The sequence below is a fragment of the Panthera tigris genome, chromosome B1 (genome assembly GCF_018350195.1).
Source record: "Panthera tigris isolate Pti1 chromosome B1, P.tigris_Pti1_mat1.1, whole genome shotgun sequence".
In the NCBI taxonomy this organism is placed as follows: Eukaryota; Metazoa; Chordata; class Mammalia; order Carnivora; family Felidae; genus Panthera; species Panthera tigris.
Genome location: NC_056663.1, coordinates 143,484,127 through 143,504,001, shown reverse-complemented (window position 1 = coordinate 143,504,001; position 19,875 = coordinate 143,484,127). Strand labels below are relative to the sequence as shown.

The 19,875-nt window shown below is 37.4% G+C and overlaps 2 protein-coding genes across 7 annotated transcripts in view; one reads left to right on the top strand and one right to left on the bottom strand.

Moving 5' to 3' along the window:
- Positions 1–2,928, bottom strand: part of RCHY1 (ring finger and CHY zinc finger domain containing 1) — a 21,938-nt gene extending 19,010 nt beyond the window's left edge. For both annotated transcript variants that reach the window (XR_445674.3, XM_007086948.3), the window contains exon 1: positions 2,588–2,928. Coding sequence is in view for 1 of the 2 variants with exons in the window: in XM_007086948.3 (XP_007087010.1) it covers positions 2,588–2,686 (99 nt within the window). In the remaining variant the exon portion in view is untranslated. The remainder of the gene's footprint in view (positions 1–2,587) is intronic.
- Positions 2,803–19,875, top strand: THAP6 (THAP domain containing 6). 5 transcript variants are annotated; one of them, XM_007086945.3, is made up of 5 exons: positions 2,803–2,910; positions 3,785–3,887; positions 5,041–5,248; positions 10,794–10,919; positions 17,187–19,875. In XM_007086945.3, exons 2-5 carry the CDS (start codon positions 3,808–3,810, stop codon positions 17,439–17,441), a joined length of 669 nt encoding a protein of 222 aa, XP_007087007.1. In that variant the 5' UTR covers positions 2,803–2,910; positions 3,785–3,807; the 3' UTR covers positions 17,442–19,875. The 5 variants fall into 5 exon arrangements, with proteins under 5 accessions (XP_007087007.1, XP_042840312.1, XP_007087009.1 ...); XM_042984378.1 differs by lacking the exon at positions 2,803–2,910 and adding an exon at positions 3,080–3,154; XM_007086947.3 differs by lacking the exon at positions 2,803–2,910 and adding an exon at positions 3,162–3,266.

Below are 19,875 nucleotides of genomic sequence, written 5' to 3'. Positions count from 1 at the left end.
GTATTCAAGAGCTGAGATTTTATAGAATTTTATCAATGACATTCTTAAGTGAAACTGGTTTTTTTTTTTTTTTTTAATTATAGGTGTAGCACAGGTCAGTGCCACTGTCTTCATTTTGCTAGGGTGCCAGCAATTTTAATCACCACTTTTGCATACACTGAAAAAGAATACATCTTAGTATTAGAAAGTAGTTTTGACCTAAAAGGGCCTCAGGAATCACAGGGTGGAGGGTCCATTCACCACACTTTGAGAACCACTGCTCTAAACAACTGAATCTTGTTTCTATCTTAATTTCAAGCATGCAATTCTCTAATCACTACTTCCTCTCTTCCCAACTCACTTCAATTCTTCCCTTGCACATACTCTAGTTCCTTCCTTCTCTCTTCCTCTACATACCTAACCAAAACCCCAAGTCTGGTTAAATCCAATTCTCTCCTGTATAGGAACAGCTAGATATAGCTGAAGAAAAGGGAACACTGGTCTCACTTCTAAGTCAAAATCACTAATAAAATATGAGTTTTTACTATACTTCCCTAGTTGACTCCCTCATTCTTCTACAATCTAGGACCTAAAATCTGGGTGATTATTTCACATCTCTTTCTTTACAGCTTTTCCTCCACCCTTACACTCTGCTGATACCTTGCTTACTTCACTACGAAAATAGAAATAATCAAAAGAAAACATCCTACCACAAACTCTATCAACCAACCTACTTGCAAATGTACCTAATACTCTGTCCTCTGTTCCATGTTTTTACGTAAGGCCAACTCCTCCACTTGTGCACTGGATCCCATCTTTTCTTTGATTACTCAAGGGCAGTAAGTGCTCCTACAGTTTTCTCTTTCCCTCCTGCATTAAAAATGTTCTCACTTTACTGAGTCATTTCCAAGAGTACAAAAACATGCTGCAATACCTCCCATTTTAAAGATTAAAAAAAAAAAAATCTCATGATTCTAAATCTCACAGCAACCAGAGTTGTTGTTTTTGGATTTTGGTTTTTTTTTTTTTTTGGTGGTGGTTTGTTTTTTTGCGCTCTTTCGCAACAAAACTCCAAGAATTGTCTATAAAGACTATTTCCAGGGGCACCTGGGTGGCTCAGTCAGTTGAGCGACCAACTTCGGCTCAGGTCATGATCTCACGGTTTGTGGGTTTGAGCCCAGCATTGGGCTCTGTGCTGACAGCTCGGAGCCTGGAGCCTGCTTCTGATTCTGTCTCCCTCTCTCTCTGCTCCTCCCCCACTCATGCTCTGTCTCTGTCTCAGAAATAAATAAACATTTAAAAAAAATTTAAGATTTCCAGTTTAACTACTCTCTCTCTCTCACCCACTCCAATCAGGCTCTGTCCCAATCTCTCCACTGAAACTTCTCTTGTCAAGATCACCAGGGACCTCCTCATCCAATTTAAAGTTCAATTTTCAGTTCTTATCTTACTTAAACAACAGCATTTGATTTAGTTGATTACTTCCTCCTTAAAACTCTTCACTTGGCTTCTAGTATTTAAGGAAGGAGCAAGAGCGGGCAAAAAGTATTTGATACTCAGGGTCAAGTACGTAAACTCTATGAAACTCAGACATATTTATGTAGTTTCTTGGGGGAAAAGGCCAAAATGTTGAATTCAGTTCTAATCATCAAGTTTCAAACAGTAACAACGTATCAGTGAGTGGAAATGGAATCATAAGGACAGCCTTCAATTTGTTTACACAACACCTGGTGAATGACTTTGAAAAAGCTTCATCCAGTGCTGTGGAGGAACTTCACCAAGCCTGGCCTAAAAGAAGGCTTTAAGTGGTCTTTACAGGCCTCATACTTTTTTATGAAACAGTAACTCTATCAGCCCTACTGTACAAATGGAGCACCTGCTCAAAAGCACTGAGCTATCAAGGGGCAGCGCTATGACTTGTGGGTAGGGCTGTGGGACTCCAAAGCTCACGCTTTCTTAAGTAAAATCTTCAAACTGCTTCTTGCAACAACAAAATCAGGAAACTCTGAGCGGGTGCCAATTTAAAAAGTTCTAGAGTAACCAGCAATTTTCCTCAAAGTAAACGGCAAAAACAAGAATATATGTATAGTAGGCACTTTCCTACACGTAATCTCCTATTTAGTGGCAATCACACGGCTGGCTTTCCATGTCACAAAAGCATTTTCTCCTCGGCAGCCTTAGGTTCACTCCCTGACTCTAAAATGAAGCTGGCGAGCGGTAAAACTGTTACTACAGGAGCTGAAATCGTATTCCGATTCTCCACTCGCTTACTCCTCTTTCATTACTTCATCACACACCTGAAAGTCATCCTGGGGAAAAGCCGGCCCAGGCCCGACGCTGCCTCAGTCTACTTCCAGTAGCACTTACTCCAGTAAGTGCTTATTCCAGTGCTTCCAGTAGCACTTACTTTGTATGACAAGAGTACGGGTGCGGCCTGTGGTCGCCCTGCCAAAACGTTCTCTACAGCGGGAACCCAGTTCGAGGTGGAGGAGGGATCCTGACAAACAGCTTAGCCTCTAACTTCAGCCCAAGCCTAATCGCCTGGCCCACTCCGCCCCCGCCCGACCCGGCGGCAGCCTGTATGGGAAGAGCCCATTGAAGTCATCACCTTCAGGAGACATCCTCTGTCATAGTGTTTGCAGCCCCGCCGCCCTTGCTTTTGGCCGCGGGCGCCATCTTCCCGCGCCGAGGCCGCCATCTCCTCCATCTCCCCTCAAACTCCACGGACCCTTCCCCCAGGATGAAAACCACGCCCAGAGAAGTAGCGTCACTAGCGCACCCCCTCTCGGTCACAGCAGCCAGCCGAGCTGATATGGCGGCTCAGCACGTGACCCGGGGCAGCCGGATTTCCGGTTCCCGGGGCGACGGGGCGGAAGTGAAGGAAAACGCAATCTCTGCTGTCGACGTCAGTTGCTGACTTCGCTGCTAACGGTAATAACTTAGGTTGCCTCTTCTTTCCACCCCCCCAGTCCCCATCGCTACTCGCCCAAGCCCTGGGCGTGGTTCGGGGCGAGATGGACCGCAGCGGCGCGGAGACGCCGGGTGGCCCCTGAGAAAGGGACGCTCTCCGGCCGCATCCGCACCTGTGACAGGGCGGCCCCTCCCTCTCCCGTTGCAGCGGCCTGGTGCCTCGAGAAAGGGGCGGAGCTCCGCCAGGCCTCCGGGCTCAGAGCGGGTACGGGCGCGCTCTGCTTCTGCAGCTGCTGCTTTTAGTCGCTCTTCATTCCTTCAAAATATGCATTGACGTTTCCTGTATGCCAGTCACCAGCTAAGCATGGGGACAAAAAGTGAGAAAAAGTACACTCCCCACCATGCCCTCTTGGATCTCACAGACTGGTAAAGGAGAAAGACATTGATCACAGAATGAATCACTGACATAAATTAAGATTACAGCTTTGAGAAGTGCTAGGAAGAAGTGTGTGTTCTATGAGAGTTAATGCTGGAGGGGATCGGATTAATCTGGGTGCCAAGGAAGGTTTCCCTGGGGAAGCAACACGTGAGCTAAAAAGATGAGTAGGAGTTCGTGTGCAAAGGCCTTGTGGCATGGTGCCTGTAAAAAGGCGGAAGGGAAATGTACAAGCCTGCAAGACTGGGTCAGACGCTTCGGGGTGCGCAGTGAAAAAAATGATTGGCCTTCTGAAGAGGCAAGCCCCTGGAAAATTTTTAGAGCTGTTAGTGTTGGAAGAAAATATTTGCCTTTGGCTTTCTAGCATGATTTCACGTCACCCAAAACACGCTGGGAAAAGTAAACATGTTCTCCTTAGCTTTGAAATTGCTAACTCTTACCGTTTTAATTTTCTTTCAGTTCTGTTATGAGTTGCTAAAATCATGGTGAAATGTTGCTCGGCCATTGGATGTGCTTCCCGCTGTTTGCCAAATTCCAAGTTAAAAGGACTGACGTTTCACGTGTAAGATTTTGCCATAGTTAAGCCAAGTACTTCTGTTAAAAAAGCCAAAGACAGTTATACTTAATTTTTCAGTTTTGACCTTTAGTTCCCAAAGCTTTTTTTAAATAAATAGCTTTTTAAGTGAATTTGAAGTGATACATTTACGTTTTTATAACTTAGTTTAAAAGTTTAAGATTCCTGTCAAGGTATCAAAGGCTAGTAAACAAAAATATCAAGCTCATTTTTGTTAATATTGTTACTTTGTGTTTTAACATAGCTTCAAAGAAATTGTTTTGTTTATATGGAGTTTACAATCTGAAGGAAGGATCTTTGCCCAAATATATTGTCCTTTCTATTTAGAAATAGATCAAACTTATGCTGTAGAGAAAAAATGTAAATTACAAGTTCAGACCAAGGGTTCTTTAACAGTATTACAGGTAAGTCAAGATGATCTTAATTTTAATAATTATTCATTTGCTAGAAGTTTATTTTGCTGCTTTTGTGCCAGGCACTGTGCTATGTGCTAGAGAAAGATCTGATAAGTACTTTGCTAGGTATGAGGAAATAAAAAATGAGTATGTATACCCCACCTTATTCCAAAAAAAAAAGATTTGAATCAGCTTGGAAAATTACAGAAGATATGGTTATTGGTTTCCAGATCTCTCAAAACAGTTCTTTTCTCTAGAACCCCAAACTCTGCAGCTGTTGTCTGCCTTCATTCACTAAGCATTTATAGACCTGTTGTGTGTTAAGTGCTGTACAAAGCAACTTTCTGATGCTGCCAGAAGAATGAAAGTATGAGGTACTCTGTTCATCTGGGATCAGTTCTGGGTATGGCTTCACATAGGAAAAGTCCCAAATGGTATTATCATAGATAGATGAAGGAAAACCCCCCAGTTGTGGATCTTAATGTAAGGTTGAAGTATCCCTTGAAACTTTTCTTCTTTATGATATGAGAAAAATTGAAATGAGGGCCATATGTTTGCAGCGTGACTGGTGGAAAAATCTATTAAAACTGAAAGTTCTGAAAGCTTGATTCATGATGGCTTCCTGAATAGTCCATTTCCCAAGAGTAGTAACAAACTTCTCAGTGAACCAATTTAGTCACAACCTTAGTTCAAGTATATATTGACAGTGCTTAATATTAGGATACTGTTTGTATGTTTTTTTCTAGATTCCCCACAGATGAAAACGTCAAAAGAAAATGGGTATTAGCCATGAAAAGACTTGATGTGAATGCTGCAGGCATCTGGGAGCCTAAAAAAGGAGACGTGTTGTGTTCAAGGCACTTTAAGAAGACAGATTTTGACAGAAGTGCTCCAAATATTAAACTGAAACCTGGAGTCATACCTTCTATCTTTGATCCCTCATCTCACTTACAGGTTTGTATACGAGACACTGCTTAGCATCGTTACTCATTTTTTATGGTACTGCTGAAGAACCGTCACCATTCAGGCTAACATTGTGATTGTTTGCTTATTCGTTTGAAGTCCATTTTTTGAGTTTCTAAATTTGGAAGTGACTGCTTCAGGTTTTATAATATGTAGTAGGAGTATTTTACCAGTATCCACTCAGAAATATTGACATATTACAAATATTTGGTGAAGGGGACTGATTTTAGGAGTTGACATAACTCAGGATTTATATCTAAAAAAGGAGGAAAATAAGAGGGTTGAATTGAAGTTACAAGTTGCCAGTCCTCTTCACACTGGAGCAAAAGTCAAGAGCAGAGCCAAAGTATAGAGCCAAAGTAATAGGACCAAAGTATACTTTTAGAGCCACATACATTCAAGCTTAAAGCCTAGGTAAAACTAAAAGGAAGAAAAGCAAAAGAGAGGAGAACGGGAGAATGAAAGGAGAGAAGAGGTAAGAAAAAGAAAATAAAAAGATTGTATAAATAAAGTCTAGTTGAATTTTGTGTTTTTTTCTCAGTGATATTAGTGCCACGGGTTGACTGCCTCACCCTCAGTATCTCTCTTGAGTTAAAATATGGCAAAGTGTTTCTAGACACCATAGAGTAACTGATTCCAGTGTAGAAAATTCAGAGAGAACCTTTCAGTTCCCAGAACAATAGTAATGAACCTCCATTGAAAGATATCTCCTTCCTGACAGTTGGAAACAAGGGAAATACAGATGGCCTTTGACTTCTGATTTTTCAACTTTACTACAGTGCGAAAGCAATACACATTCAATAGAAACCATACTTTGAATTTTTAAGTTTCATCTTTTCCTAGGCTAGCGATACGCAATACAGCGCGCATGGGAGTATGCAATACCATATTCCCGTGATGCTGGGCAGTGGGAGTAAGCTGCAGCCACATGGTCACGAGGGTGAACAACTGATACACTGACAATCATTCTGTACCCACACAACCAGTCTGTTTTTCGGTTTCAGAACAGTACTTAATAAATTACATGAGATATCAACACTCCGTTATAAAATAGGCTTTGCGTTAAATGACTTTGCCTAACTATCGGCTAATGTAAGTGTTCTGAGTATGTTTAAGGTAGGGTAGTCTAAACCATTATGTTCAGTTGGTTGGGTGTATCAAATGCCTTTTCAACTTACAATATTCTCAATTTATATAACTGTATCATAAGACAAGGAAGATAGGTAATCTGGAAGTGTACCTGCTTCGAGATGGTCTTGGTCATTTTCCAGTGCCTGAGTGAGCAAGTAGAGACTGCCTCACTCTCTCCCATGTTAATAAATTTATAATATCTTGTGCAATTGGTTATAAAGGATTTCTTTCCTTATAGCAAGGTCTCATCCAGCATTAATGTTGAGAACCTTAAGAAATGTGGGCATAATAAAATCAAACCATAAGTTACTAACTTTCAAAAACTCTGTCCTATAACAAAAGAAATTTTTCATTATAGGAAATTAGATGACACAAGCAAAAAGAAAATAAAAATTATCAATAATCACATAATCCAGAGATAATGCTTTTAACACTTCAATGTGTATTTTTCCAGTCATTTGTATGTGTATGTTTGTATATATATTCACCTATATTTATATATTCTTACAAAATTATAATTACGCTGTACATATGATCCTTGAAAACAGAATTTGAATGCATGGGTCTACTTACATACAGATATTTTTTAATAAATATACAGCACAGTACTTTAAATGTATTTTCTCTTCCTTAGGATTTTAATAATATTTTCTCTAGTTTATTGTAAGAATATGGTATATAATACATGTACAAAATATGTGTTAATCAACTGTGTTAACGGTAAGGCTTCCAATCAACAAACATTAGGCTATTGGCAGTTAAGTTTTGGGAGAGTCAAAAGTTATACACAGATTTTCAACTGTGCAGGGAGGTTGGTGTCCCTAACCCTGCATTGTTCACGGATCACCTGTATATCCTTTTCTTAATTTGCTTCCATCTCATTCCCTTCCACCCTCCCCATTCATTTCATCTCAACATTTATATAGTGTTTACTATGTGCCAGGCACTATTCTGGGCACTTTGCATATAAACTCATTTAATCCTCATAACACCCACGTGAAAAAAATACTATTGTTATTCTCATTTTACTACTTGAGGACACCTAGGTCCAGAGAGCTGCTATATCTTCCTCGTTGTCACACAGCTGTTCAATGGCAGAGGCTGGATTTGAGCCCAGGCATTTTGGCTTCAGAGTCCACTGTTTTTTGTTTTTGTTTTTGTTTTGTTTTTTAGAGAGAGAGTGCATGAGCAAGGGGAGGGACAGAGGGAAAGAGAGAGAATCTTAAGTAGGTGCCATGCCCAGCACAGAGCCTGATGTAGGGCTCAATCCCACGACTAGGAGAAGATCACGACCTGAACCAAAATCAAGAGTCAGACTCTTAACTGACTGAAGCCACCCAGGTGCTCCTAGAGTCCACTGTTAACTACTACTTTCCATGATGCTAAATATTTTTCCACAACAATGGCTCTCAAACTTTAGCCTATGTAAGAATTATCCAGGGAGCTTGTTTAAAATGGAGAATCATGTGGCCCAGAGAATTTGACTCACTGAGTTTGTGCTGGAGTCCAGAAACCTGCACTTTTTTTTTAAGTTTATTTATTTTGAGACACAGAGAAAGCACAAGCGGGGAAAGGGCAGAGAGGGAGAGAGAGAGACAAGAGAATCCCAAGCAGGTTCCACATTGTCAGTGTGGTACCCAATGCGGGGCTCGAACTCACTAACCACATGATCATACACTGAGCCAAAATCAAGAGTTGGATGCTTAAACAACTGAGCCATCCAGGAGCCCCTAAGAAGGCTGCATTTTTTAACAGGCACCCCACACAATTGTCTTGCAGATCTATGGATCATATTTTTAAGAGAAACCTGTGTAGAACATCAATTTTTTAAACTAAATTTACTGTGGGGCGCCTGGGTGGCTTGGTCGGTTAAGCGTCCGATTTCGGCTCAGGTCATGATCTCACGGTCTGTGAGTTCGAGCCCCACGTCGGGCTCTGTGCTGACAGCTCAGAGCCTGGAGCCTGCTTCCGATTCTGTGTCTCCCTCTCTCTCTGACCCTCCCCCATTCATGGTCTGTCTCTCTCTGTCTCAAAAATAAATAAACGTTAAAAATTTAAAAAAATAAATAAATAAACTAAATTTACTGAAATATAGTATCTATATGGAAAAGCGCACACATCGTAAGCGTACTGAGCAATAAGTTGTCATAAAGTGAATATACTCATGTAACTCTCTTCATACCAAGATATAAAATAGTATCAGCACCCAGAAACCTCTTCATACTCTTTGGCAGTCACTACAGCCCCAAAGGTAACCACTATCCTGACTTCTGTCACCATCAGTTATATAAATGAACTCAGACAGTATGTACTCTGAACTTGTTTAGCTCAGCATTTTGTTTGTGTGATTCATCCATGTTGTAGTATGTGGTAATAGTCCATTCATTTTCTCTGCAATATAGTATTCTATTGTTTAAATAAACTTTCACCATTCTACTGTTGACAAACATTTAGGTTGTTTTCACTTTGGAGCTATTATGAATGGTGCAACTATGAATGTTTTTGTCCATGTCTTTTGGTGCACTTAGGTTCACATTTCTGCAGAGTATATGTACAGTTCTCTTAAAAGTGGAACTACTGGGTCCTAGGGATGTGTGTGTTCAGCTTGAGCTGATACTGCTGTAGTTTTTCCAAAGTGGTTTTGCCAATTTGTAGTCTCACCATCTGCATGTAAGTGTTCCTCTGGTTCTATATCCTTGTCAGTACCTGGTGGTATTGGTTTTATGGAACATTTTAGTGACCATGTAGCAATTGATTTTATGTACGAACAGTGGTTTATGTAACCCAATCACTATTGTATATAGGTTATCATCTTTTACTATTTTAAATTAACACTGTGATGAACATAATTCTAGCCAAATCTTTGTACTTATCCTTATTTCCTCAAACCAAATTCCTGGAAATAAAATTGTTAGATCAAAGATTATACACGTTTTTAAAGCCTTTGCTTTTGAATCAGATCCCCAAAGCCCCACCAGAAAGCTTGTACCAATCTTCTTCCCAGTAGCTATGCATGAAAGTGTCCATCCACCCTAATCCTCAGTGTAAGTTGTGTTTTTAAACCTTTGTTAAAATTGATAGGCAAAAGTGGTATTTCATTGTTTTATTTTTGAATATTGGTGAGTCTCCACATTTTTCCATATGTTTATTAGACGTTTGTATTTTTTGTGAGTTACTTATTTGGGTCCTCTGCTATTTTCATCTTTTTTTTTTTTTAATTTTTTTAACGTTTATTTATTTTTGAGACAGAGAGAGACAGAGCATGAACGGGGGAGGGTCACAGAGAGAGGGAGACACAGAATCTGAAACAGGCTCCAGGCTCTGAGCTGTCAGCTCATAGCCCGACGCAGGGCTCGAACCCACGGACCGTGAGATCATGACCTGAGCCGAAGTCGGACGCTTAACCGACCGAGCCACCCAGGCGCCCCTCATCTTTTTTAAACTACATGTAAAAACACTGTACATTGAAGATACGAATCATTTAACTGCCATCTGTGTTGCAGTTATTTTTTTTTATAATTTTATTTATTTTTTAATGTTTGTTTTTGAGAGAGAAAGTGTGTGTGAGCAGGGGAGGGGCAGAGAGAGGGAGACACGAATCCAAAGCAGGCTCCGGGCTCTGAACCATTAGCACAGAGCCTGATGCAGGGCTTGAACTCACGAACCACAAGATCATGACCTGAGCTGGTCAGACACTTAACCGACTGAGCCACCCAGGTGCCCCATGTGTTATAGTTACTTTTTGTCATTTGTCTTTAGTTTAATTATCACATTGGTTTGGTATTTTTTGTTTTGTTTGAAGTTCAGACTTCTTTTTTAAATAGTATGTTGTATATTTTTTATTGAATTGTCTGACTTTAGCCTTCCCCACCTTAAGATTATATAAATATTCCCTGATTTTTTCTAGTTCCTAAGGGTTTTCATTTGTACATAAATTTTCAGTACTAAACTTTCATCATGATTTATTATATATAAAGGATGTAACTATTTTTATTAATTCATTTTTACCTGATTTATAGCCTTTTTCCACTTATTTAGAATGCCATTTTTTATCCTAACACCTTTTATACACTTGATCTATTTACAGATTTTTCTGTCTCATCTTAGGAGAGTAGCACACTATTTTAACTGTTGTTATTGGGTAATATATCTTTAACAAGTGGTAGAACGTATTCTTTCTCAATACCACTCTCTTTTTTTTTTTAGGAAAATTTGTGTTTCTAGATGAACGTCAGAGTTATTTTCAGGAAGTTCCTTTAATCTCAGAGAAATTTAAAATTTACCGAGTTTTTAAAGCAATTTCATGAAAAGAAATATTAATTCCACTACACAAAGTATAGAAGGAATAAAAATGTAAGAAAGGACAGAAGTATCTACAATGATTTTTATTAACTCTTCTTAACAGGGGAAAAAAGAAAAACTTCATTCTAGAAAAAACTTCACCCTCAAAACCCTTCCAGTCACAAACCACAATCACCAGCTTGTTGGTGCTTCCTCATGTACTGAAGAATTCCAATCTCAGTTCACTTTTGTAAGTAAAATTACTTACTGAACTAATGTTGATATTTTTAAGGTAATACGTCTTCTCAATTAGGATTAAACTAGAGGTTTAGGCGTTTGAGGGTTTTTTTAAGTTTACTTATTTTGAGAGAGAGCCTACCCAAGTGGGCACGTACACGTGCATGAACGGGGGAGGGGCAGAGAGAGGGAGGGAGAGAATCCCAAGCAGATGCCATGCTGTCAGTGTGGAGCTAGAAGTGGGGCTCAGCCCCACAAACCATGAGATCATGACCTAAGCTTAACTAACTATGCCACCCAGGTGCCCTGACATTAATATATATATGTTATATATATATTATATATGTATTATGTTATATATTATATATACATAATTATATAGATTATATATTATGTTATATATTACGTATACATAATTATATGTACGTACATGTATATATGTGTATATGTATTTGTGTATATATATGTTATAGAAATATATAAAATGCCCAAAAATAGTGTTTTCCAGGGCCATTATAATTTTTATATATGGGATACTAATATACAGGTAGTTAATCCTTTGGTTGCATATTTAGTTCAAAGAGTGCTTTCATAGAGCTATTTTTTACCAAGAAAATGCAATAATCCCTTTGAGTACTATATTTTCTACATGGAAACATCTAATAAAAAATATAGTCACATCTTTAGGTTTTCTTAAAGAACAGTCATACATACAGAGTTTTCAAGCTTGCATTATTTATTCATCTCATTGCATACTCATATTAGAGCCACACCTAGAATCCAGGTCTGTTTTACTTTCTTGATTACCATCGCTTCATAGTAATACTTGAAATAGGGCAGTGTTTGTCTTCCAACTTTGTTAATTTTCAAAGTTGTTTTGAATATTCTAGATCTTTTGCATTTTCATATGAATTTTTAGAATCTTTTCTTTTTTTAATGTTTATTTATTTTTGAGAAAGACAGAGTGCAAGCAGGGGAGGGGCAGAGAGAGAGAGGCAGACACAGAATCCGAAGCAGGCTCCAGGCTCTGAGCTTTCAGCACAGAGCCCGACACAGGGCTTGAACTCATGAACTGCAAGATCATGACCAGTCATGATCAAGATCAGTCAGCCACTTAACTGACTGAGCCACCCAGGTGCCCCTAGAATCATTTTGTAACAATTTCTGCAAAAATGCCTACTGGAATTTTAGCTGGGTTGTGTTGTATGTACAGATTCATTTGAGAAGAATTGACATCTTAATGAAACTGTTTTAAGTCTTTGAACCTGTGAACTCATTATATCTCTGCATTTATTCAGGTCTTTAACTTCTCTCAACAATGTTTTGTAGTTTTCAGTGTATAGGTCTTTCATTTTGTCAGATTTATCCCTAAGTATTATATGTGTTTGGATGCTATTACAAATGGTGTTGTTTTGTTTGGCTTACTGATAGTATATGGAAGTTGATTTTTGTATGCTGATTTTGTACTTGGCAAACTTGTAAACTCATATATTAATTATGCTTTTTTGTAAAGGCTGTTATATTTTCTACATAATCATGTTGTCTGTCATTAAAGATAGTTTTAATTTTTCCTTTCTAATATGGATGCCTCATTTCTTTCCTGCAATATTTATTGGACTGCTTTGAACCTCCAGGGCTTTGCTGAATAGAGAACACTGAGAGCTGATCTCCATGCTTTGCTCCTGATTTTAGGAAGAAGACATTCAGTCTTTCACCACTGAATATGATGTTAACTGTAGGTTTTTCATAAATGCTTTTATCAGGTTGAGGAAGTGCCTTTCTGTTCCTAGTTTGCTGAAAGTTTTTTTATCAGAAATGAATGTGAGTTTTGTCAAACACTTTTTCTGTGTCTATTGAGGTTTTCTATGGTTTTTCTTTTTTAGTTTGGGAAAAATGATTAGTTATATCAATTGATGTTTGAATATTAAACCAACCTCAGAATAAACTCAACTTCTTCATGGTGTGTTATCCTCTTATATATTGTTGAATTGGATTTATTAAAATTTTGTGTAGAATCTTTTCTTGTATGTTCAGTAGGGATATTGACCTGTAGTTTTCTTTCCTTGTAATATTTTTGTCTGGTTTAGAATCAGAATAATGCTGACCTTAATGAAAAAGTTGGAAAATATTGCCTCCTTTTTTGATTTTCTGAAAGAGTTTGTATAGATTTGATGTTATTTCTTCCATAAGTATTTGGTAGAATACTCCAGTTAAACTATCAGGGTGTGTGATTTTGTAGGTAAGGGTTTTTTTTGGTAGCTTGTATCTTCCAAGGGATTTGTCCCATTTTATCTCAGTTGTCAAGTTTAACAGCTTAAAATTGTTCATAATATTGGCTTACTGTCCTTTTTAATATATGTAGAATTTGTAGTGATATCATCTCTCCCATTTCTGATATTGGCAATTTGTTTCTGTTCTTTTTTATTGCTGATCAGTCTACCTAGAGATTTGTCAATTTTATTGATCTTGTTAACTAGCTTCCATTGATTTTCTCACTTTTTTTGTTTTTGTTTTCTACCTCAGTGATTTCCATTCATCTTTACTATTTGCTTTTTCTTTTTATTCCAGTAAAATTTGCTCTTTTTCTAGTTTCTTAAAATGAAAGCTAAGGTCATTGACTTGAGACATTCCTTTATAATGTAGGCATTTAGTGGTATTAATTTCTCCCTAGGTATTGCTTTAGCAACACTCCATAAATGTTTTCATTTTCATTTAGTTCAGAATACTTTCAAATTCCATTGTTATTTGTTCTTTGACCCATGAGTTATTTAGAAGTGTGTGTGTGCCATGTAGTTTCCAAATACTGGGGAATTTTCCAGATGTCTTTCTATTAATGTGTCTAATTTAATTCTGTGGTAGTCAGAGAATATACATTGTATGGCTTGAAATTCCTTGAGATGTTTTTAAATTTATTGAGATTTATAGTCTCTAATATAGCCTGTCTTGGCAAATGTTCTGTGTGCATTTGCAAAGAATGTGCATTCTGCTGATGTTACCTAGAATGTTTTAGAAATATCAAGACTGTTGTTCAAGATTTTATCCTTACTAAATTTCTGTCTACTTGTTCTGTCTGTTATTGAGAGAGGAGTTTAATTTTCTGGTGTAACTATGTATTTGTCTAATTCTCCTTGAAGTTGTCAGTTTTTATTCATTACATTTTGCAGCACTGTGATTGAGTGCTAATATCTAGGATTGTTTTGTCTTGTTAATTTAACCCCTTTATTATTAGGAAATGACCTTCCCTGGTAATGTTCTTTAGTCTGAAATCTATTTTTCTGATAGCAGTATACCCACTCTAGTTTCCTTTTTCTTTAGTGTTATATGGGTGTACAGATGGTCCCCAACTTATGATGATTCAACTCATGATTTTTCAGCTTTCCAATAGTGCAAAATGAATAAAGCATTCAGTAGAAGCCATATTTTAAGTTTCTAATTTTCGTCTTTTCCTGGGCCAGCGATATGGAGTACTATACTCTTTTGTGATGCTGGACAGTAGCAGCAAGCTACTAGCTTGTAGCTTGCTACCAGTCATGGTAGCTGTACATGGCTACCAGTCAGCCATGCAGTCACAAGGGTGAACAACCAACACACTTGCAACCATTCTATGCCCATACAACCATTGTATTTTTCACTTCCAATACAGTATTCAATAAATGACATGAGATACTCAATACTTTATTATAAAATAGGTCTTGTGAGACCCATCATAAGTGGAGGAAGATCTGTATCTTTTTCTACTCTTTTACTTTAAACCTATTTGGGACTTTTTGAAGTACATGTTTTTTTTAGGGAGCTTATACTGTTGGGTCTTGATTTTTTAATCTTATCTGGTCATTTCAGCCTTTTAATTGAGTTATTTAGACCATTTACACTTAGTGTATTGATCCTGTTTGGTTTCCTACGTGTTCCATTTGTTCTTTGTTTTTTAACAATAAATTATCTATTTTTTAACAATAAATTATCTTTTAAAGAGATATAAATAATAAGAAAAAATCTGTATACATTACCTGCGTAGTGGCCATTGCCAGGGCTTTTCATTCCTTTGCATAAGTCCATATTTCCATCTGGCATCATTCTGTCTGAAGCATTTTAACATTTCTTATAAAGCAGCTTTGCTGGGGATGAATTCTTTCAGCTTTTATATTTCTGAAAGAAGTCATTATTTAGTCTTCGTGTTTGAAAGATTTTTTCATTGGGTATCAAATCCTAGATTGATAGTTTTGGAGATTTTTTTTATTTGTTTTTAGTTCTTCAGAGATTTTGTTCCACTGTATTCTCATAGGCTGCGTTTCTAATGAAAAATCTGTCATCTATATCCTCTATACATTCTGTATCCTCTAACATGTCTTTCTTTTTTTTTTTTTTGGCTTTTAAGAATCTTTCTTTCCCAGTGGTTTGAATAATTCAATTATATATGTAGTTCAGTTTTCATATTTCTCATGCTTGGGATTTTTGAGCTTCTTTATCGGTGGGTTTATAGTTTTCATCAAATTTGGAAAGATTTTGAAGACTCATGGAGTCTTCAGATATTTCATTCTACCTCAACTTTTCTTTCCATTGCTTCACGGATCCTGATTACATGTATATTAGGTTAGCTGAGTCATGCTACCACTCACTGATGCTCTGCTAATTTTTTGTTTTTTTCTGGGTTTGTTTTTCAATACTCCCTTTTCTCTCTGTAGTCTGTTCTGGATGGTTCATATTGCTGTATCTTCACTTTCACTAATATGCTATTCCCCCCAATGTATTTTTCACCTCAACACGTTGTAAATTTTACCTCTAGGTGTTCTGTTTGATTCTTTTTTATATCTTTAGTTCTCTCCCTAACTTCTTGAACATATAGAATATTATTTTAATAACCTTAATTCTTTTATCTGGTAATTCCATCTTTTGTATAAATTCTTGATTATTTCCCATTGACTGGTTTATGGTTCATGTTGTCCTACTTCTTTGCATACTTGGTAGATGTTGTGTGCCACACATTGTGAATTTTACTTTGCTGGATGCTAGATATTTCTGTGTCTTGTATTTTTGAGCTTTATTCTGGGGTACCACAAAATTATTTGGAAACAGTTTGATCCTTTCAGGTTTTATTAGGCAGGACTAGGAAAATGTTCAGTTTAGGGCTATTTGTTCTCCACTGCTGGAGCAAGACCCTTTTGTATGCTCTCCTCAATGCCCCATGAATCTTGAAATTTTCTGATCTGGAAGGGGTGGGAAAAGTGGCTATGCCATCTGAGCACAGGGCACTCCTGGTTTTCTCTGGTCATTCTTTCTTCAGCCTTGAGCAGTTTCCTGCCTGTGTGCACTGAATACTAGAAGGGGAGCCTCTAAGGATCTTCAGAGTTCTCTCTTGGTCTTCCTGGATGCTTCACACAATCTTCTCAATCTACTAAGCTCTGCCTGGGTTTCCCCTCCATGCACTGAGGCATACACACTCTCCCAAGACAGTAAGCTGGGGCAGTCGGTCATAGGGTTCACCTCTTAGTTTGCATGTCTCCAGGATTGCTGCCTTCCCTGCCTGATCTCTGTTATCTTCATAATGTTTTTTATGTCTTTTGGCCCTATGTCGGTTTTTTTAGATAGGAATCAATTCAGTCTCTGTCATACTGGCTAGAAGCAAAAGTTCTCTTTAGTAATTTTAATAGTGAGTAACAGCTTTTCAAAATTATTTTATAGTGCCTTTTTAAGATCTGTTAGTGTTACTTTCCCTATTTTCAATTGAAAAAAAGTATACCCAGCAAACTTAAGCATAACCATAATAAATATTGAAAGAGCTTAAATTCTGTCTCTAAAAACCCAAAACCAAGGTCCTCGCTAAATAAAAACACTCAACCTGAGGACCTGCTCCAGTGCTCCTTTTTTGTCATCACCTTTAAAATGAGATATTTATCAAAATAAAATAAAATCGTTAAAAGTTTAACAACATAAGATTTTTGGGTAGGTAAAACTTAAACTTAGCAGCGCCACGCCTGGGGAACAAAAGCTGGATAGTCATTACGAGTGTCATGTTCATAGCAAATACTTACCCCAATAAGCAGTGCTTCCCATCAATAGATATTGTACCCCTCGTGTTATTCCTAGCCTTAGATAAAGGGGGAAGTCTCTGGGCACCCAAAATACTGCTTCCACCCCCATCCTCTTCCTGTGTTCTTTAAACCTCTAAGTATCACCAACTTAAAGATACCTAAGCATCGTAAGAAACAGCTGAGGCCTAGCTAAAAACTTTTATCTAACTACTTGTCTCTCCAGTTTAATAACTTGGTGTTTATGTTTTTAGGAACATAGCTACAGTGTAATGGACAGTCCAAAGAAACTTAAGCATAAATTAGATCATGTGATCAGCGAGCTAGAGGATACCAAGAAAAGTCTGCGGAATGTTTTAGACCGAGAAAAACGTTTCCAAAAATCGTTGAGGAAGACAATCAGGGAATTAAAAGATGAATGTCTCATCAGCCAAGAAACAGCAAATAGACTGGAAGCTTTCTGTTGGGAGTGTTGTCAGGAGAGCATAGAAAGAGACTATATTTCATGAAATAATTCCATGTTATATTCTACCTAAAATTAACATTGGTACAGGTTTTTAGAAAATAATTCTTGTTTACCATCATTAAATATCCATCATTTAGAGTGCTTCTTTGGGTCTTCTGTAGCATTATACATTTAGTTGTTATTCAAAGACTTTGTTTTAAAGATTTGCAGAAATTTGTGCTAGTTATCATGTTTTTGTGTGATATGTGACAATTATGTTTTTATAGACCTAAACTAGTGCCAGTTTACTATTGTAAGATGTTAAAAGCTTAAAAAGATTCCACAGGACTTACGAAATGAGGTCAAATTAGTCTCATTCAACAATGGTAGTAGGATGTGGACACTGCTTCGACAGCATCAGAGTTTTGGCTCAAAGGAGTACCTTTAGTTGTGTGTACTTTATGGTAAGTACAATGAATTATACTTTAAATGTACTTTACTATAAAGCAGAATTCATTTATAACACATGTCCACCTTGGATCCAATCCAGGGTGCTTTTATTATCAATAATAACAAAAGATTATACGGCATCCCATAGTACTGACCCTGAGAATAGCATATGGTACAGATCTGTTGGCTTTTAAAGTTGTTCAGAGCCAAGTTGAGAAGACCTCTGATGAGGTCGTAGTTTTCAGTACGGTACATCATTCCTCCTCCGTCTTCTTGGCTAGGAGCACTTTCATATAAAACAGCAGAGGTTTAAAAAGCAAACCAAAAAAAAAGGGGGGTCATAAATCTGATTTTTAAATGGTTGGTTGCTGACAGTTGTTCTGAACATTTTGTTTCATTATAAAGGAATCCTTTCAAAACCTAAATGCTAGTACTAGCTGAGTATTTTTAAAGTTGCTTTGTATTTTACAGAAAGTAATGTTGCCGGCATTTCTAAAATACAAAATGTTGGTGAAATCATTAAAAAACTGTGACTCTTCCAGTTGTAATAGGAATTGGAGAAAGGGTTAGAATATTTTCCTGTCATTAGGAGAGTAGATTACTGCCCAAAGGCTTTTATTTAAAGAAATAGCTAAGTAAAGCAGCAGCTTTAGAATAGCTTCTTACTGAATATACACAAGAATGACTCTTAGCTATTTTCTGATCCAAGTGTCAGAAATTTAGCTTTTATCCTAATTTCTTATTAAAAACAACTGAAATTTAGAGTCATAAATTGTGAATTAGAATAAAAATTACTAGCTCAAAACCAAACTCTACTTTGAAGCACGTGTACATATTCAAACCACATTCAGCTCTAGTAGTTAGAATTTGAGTATCGCTTCTTTCCATGTGTTAACTAGAAATGAATCGCAGTTTGTGCTAAAATGTTCATGGAAATTTTATTTGTGTTATATTGTCCGCAAGGATATGGTCACTTGAATTTCCTTTGTATTCAAGAATATTCTATGTGTTGATGTATATTTTTATGTAGGTTTCCAAACCTTCCTCTGAATTGGAATCTTCCCACATTTGAGAGGTCAGCATTATGCTAAGAAGAAACACTGAGGTCATATCTTTTTACTTCCAAAAAAAAAATCTCATTAGCTACCCATTATTTATTTTAGTTATTTAATTTTGAATTCATAATGGACATTCTAATGGAAAGTTTGGGTACAATCTTAGATTTTATGGAGGTACTATGATAGAGATGGAAACTATTTCCGAGTATAAAAATTAAAGTCAGTGGACAATAGAGAAAAGTAGGATAGATCCAAACACAGTATGTCTACATTCAAGCTCTCTACCGGCTGCTTAGAAGAATTCAAGCCTGGGAGACCTTTCCAAGAATCCAATCCCAATCTGTGCCACAATCACAGTTGTCACGGTCACTTTTGCTCACCATGAACTCAGCCCTTGTCTTCTTTGTCATTGGTCTTATTATCACTGAGAGATAAGTAACTGAGAGCAAAATCTTGGTATCATCAAGCACCCGGAGCTACCCATTTGCTCTTTATTCTTACAGAGAAATGATTACCAACAGAAATCTGACATAAGAAATAGGGTTCTCCCCACCTGCCACCCAGAACAAATGCCTGGATGCAGCAAATACCTCAGTCCTCTCTTCCAGATATTCCAGCCTAGCTCAGTGAGAAACTGTCCTGTGCAGAGCAAACCAGTGACCCCATCCAGAGGTTCCTCAAGCAGCTGAGACCAGCCTAAGGGTTTCGCTTTGCTTTAAAGTTTGGAGTAGCCTCTGGATCCTGGAACAAACCAATACCCCAGTTCAACCTCAGCGCCAAATAAGGTACAAAGGACTTAACGTGGCATTTTTCTCCATATCAAGTTTAAATCTCTGGAAATAGACTTTGGTTGCTAAAGATAATCACAATTATACCACAGCCTTTGAGAAAAGATGAAATGTATTAAAATATGTAGTTTTAATAAAAAGGTAAAATATTACAGACATAATTGAGTGTAGAATACATTATACATTTGAAAAATAAAATATT

Bases quoted from the DNA above. Each gene is read 5' to 3' on its own strand.
- THAP6 (XM_007086945.3), top strand. From the start codon at position 3,808: ATGGTGAAATGTTGCTCGGCCATTGGATGTGCTTCCCGCTGTTTGCCA. The intron at 5,249-10,793 runs GTTTGTATACGA...TCTTCTTAACAG, and splicing joins ATCCCTCATCTCACTTACAG to GGGAAAAAAGAAAAACTTCA. The intron at 10,920-17,186 runs GTAAGTAAAATT...TTATGTTTTTAG, and splicing joins TCCAATCTCAGTTCACTTTT to GAACATAGCTACAGTGTAAT.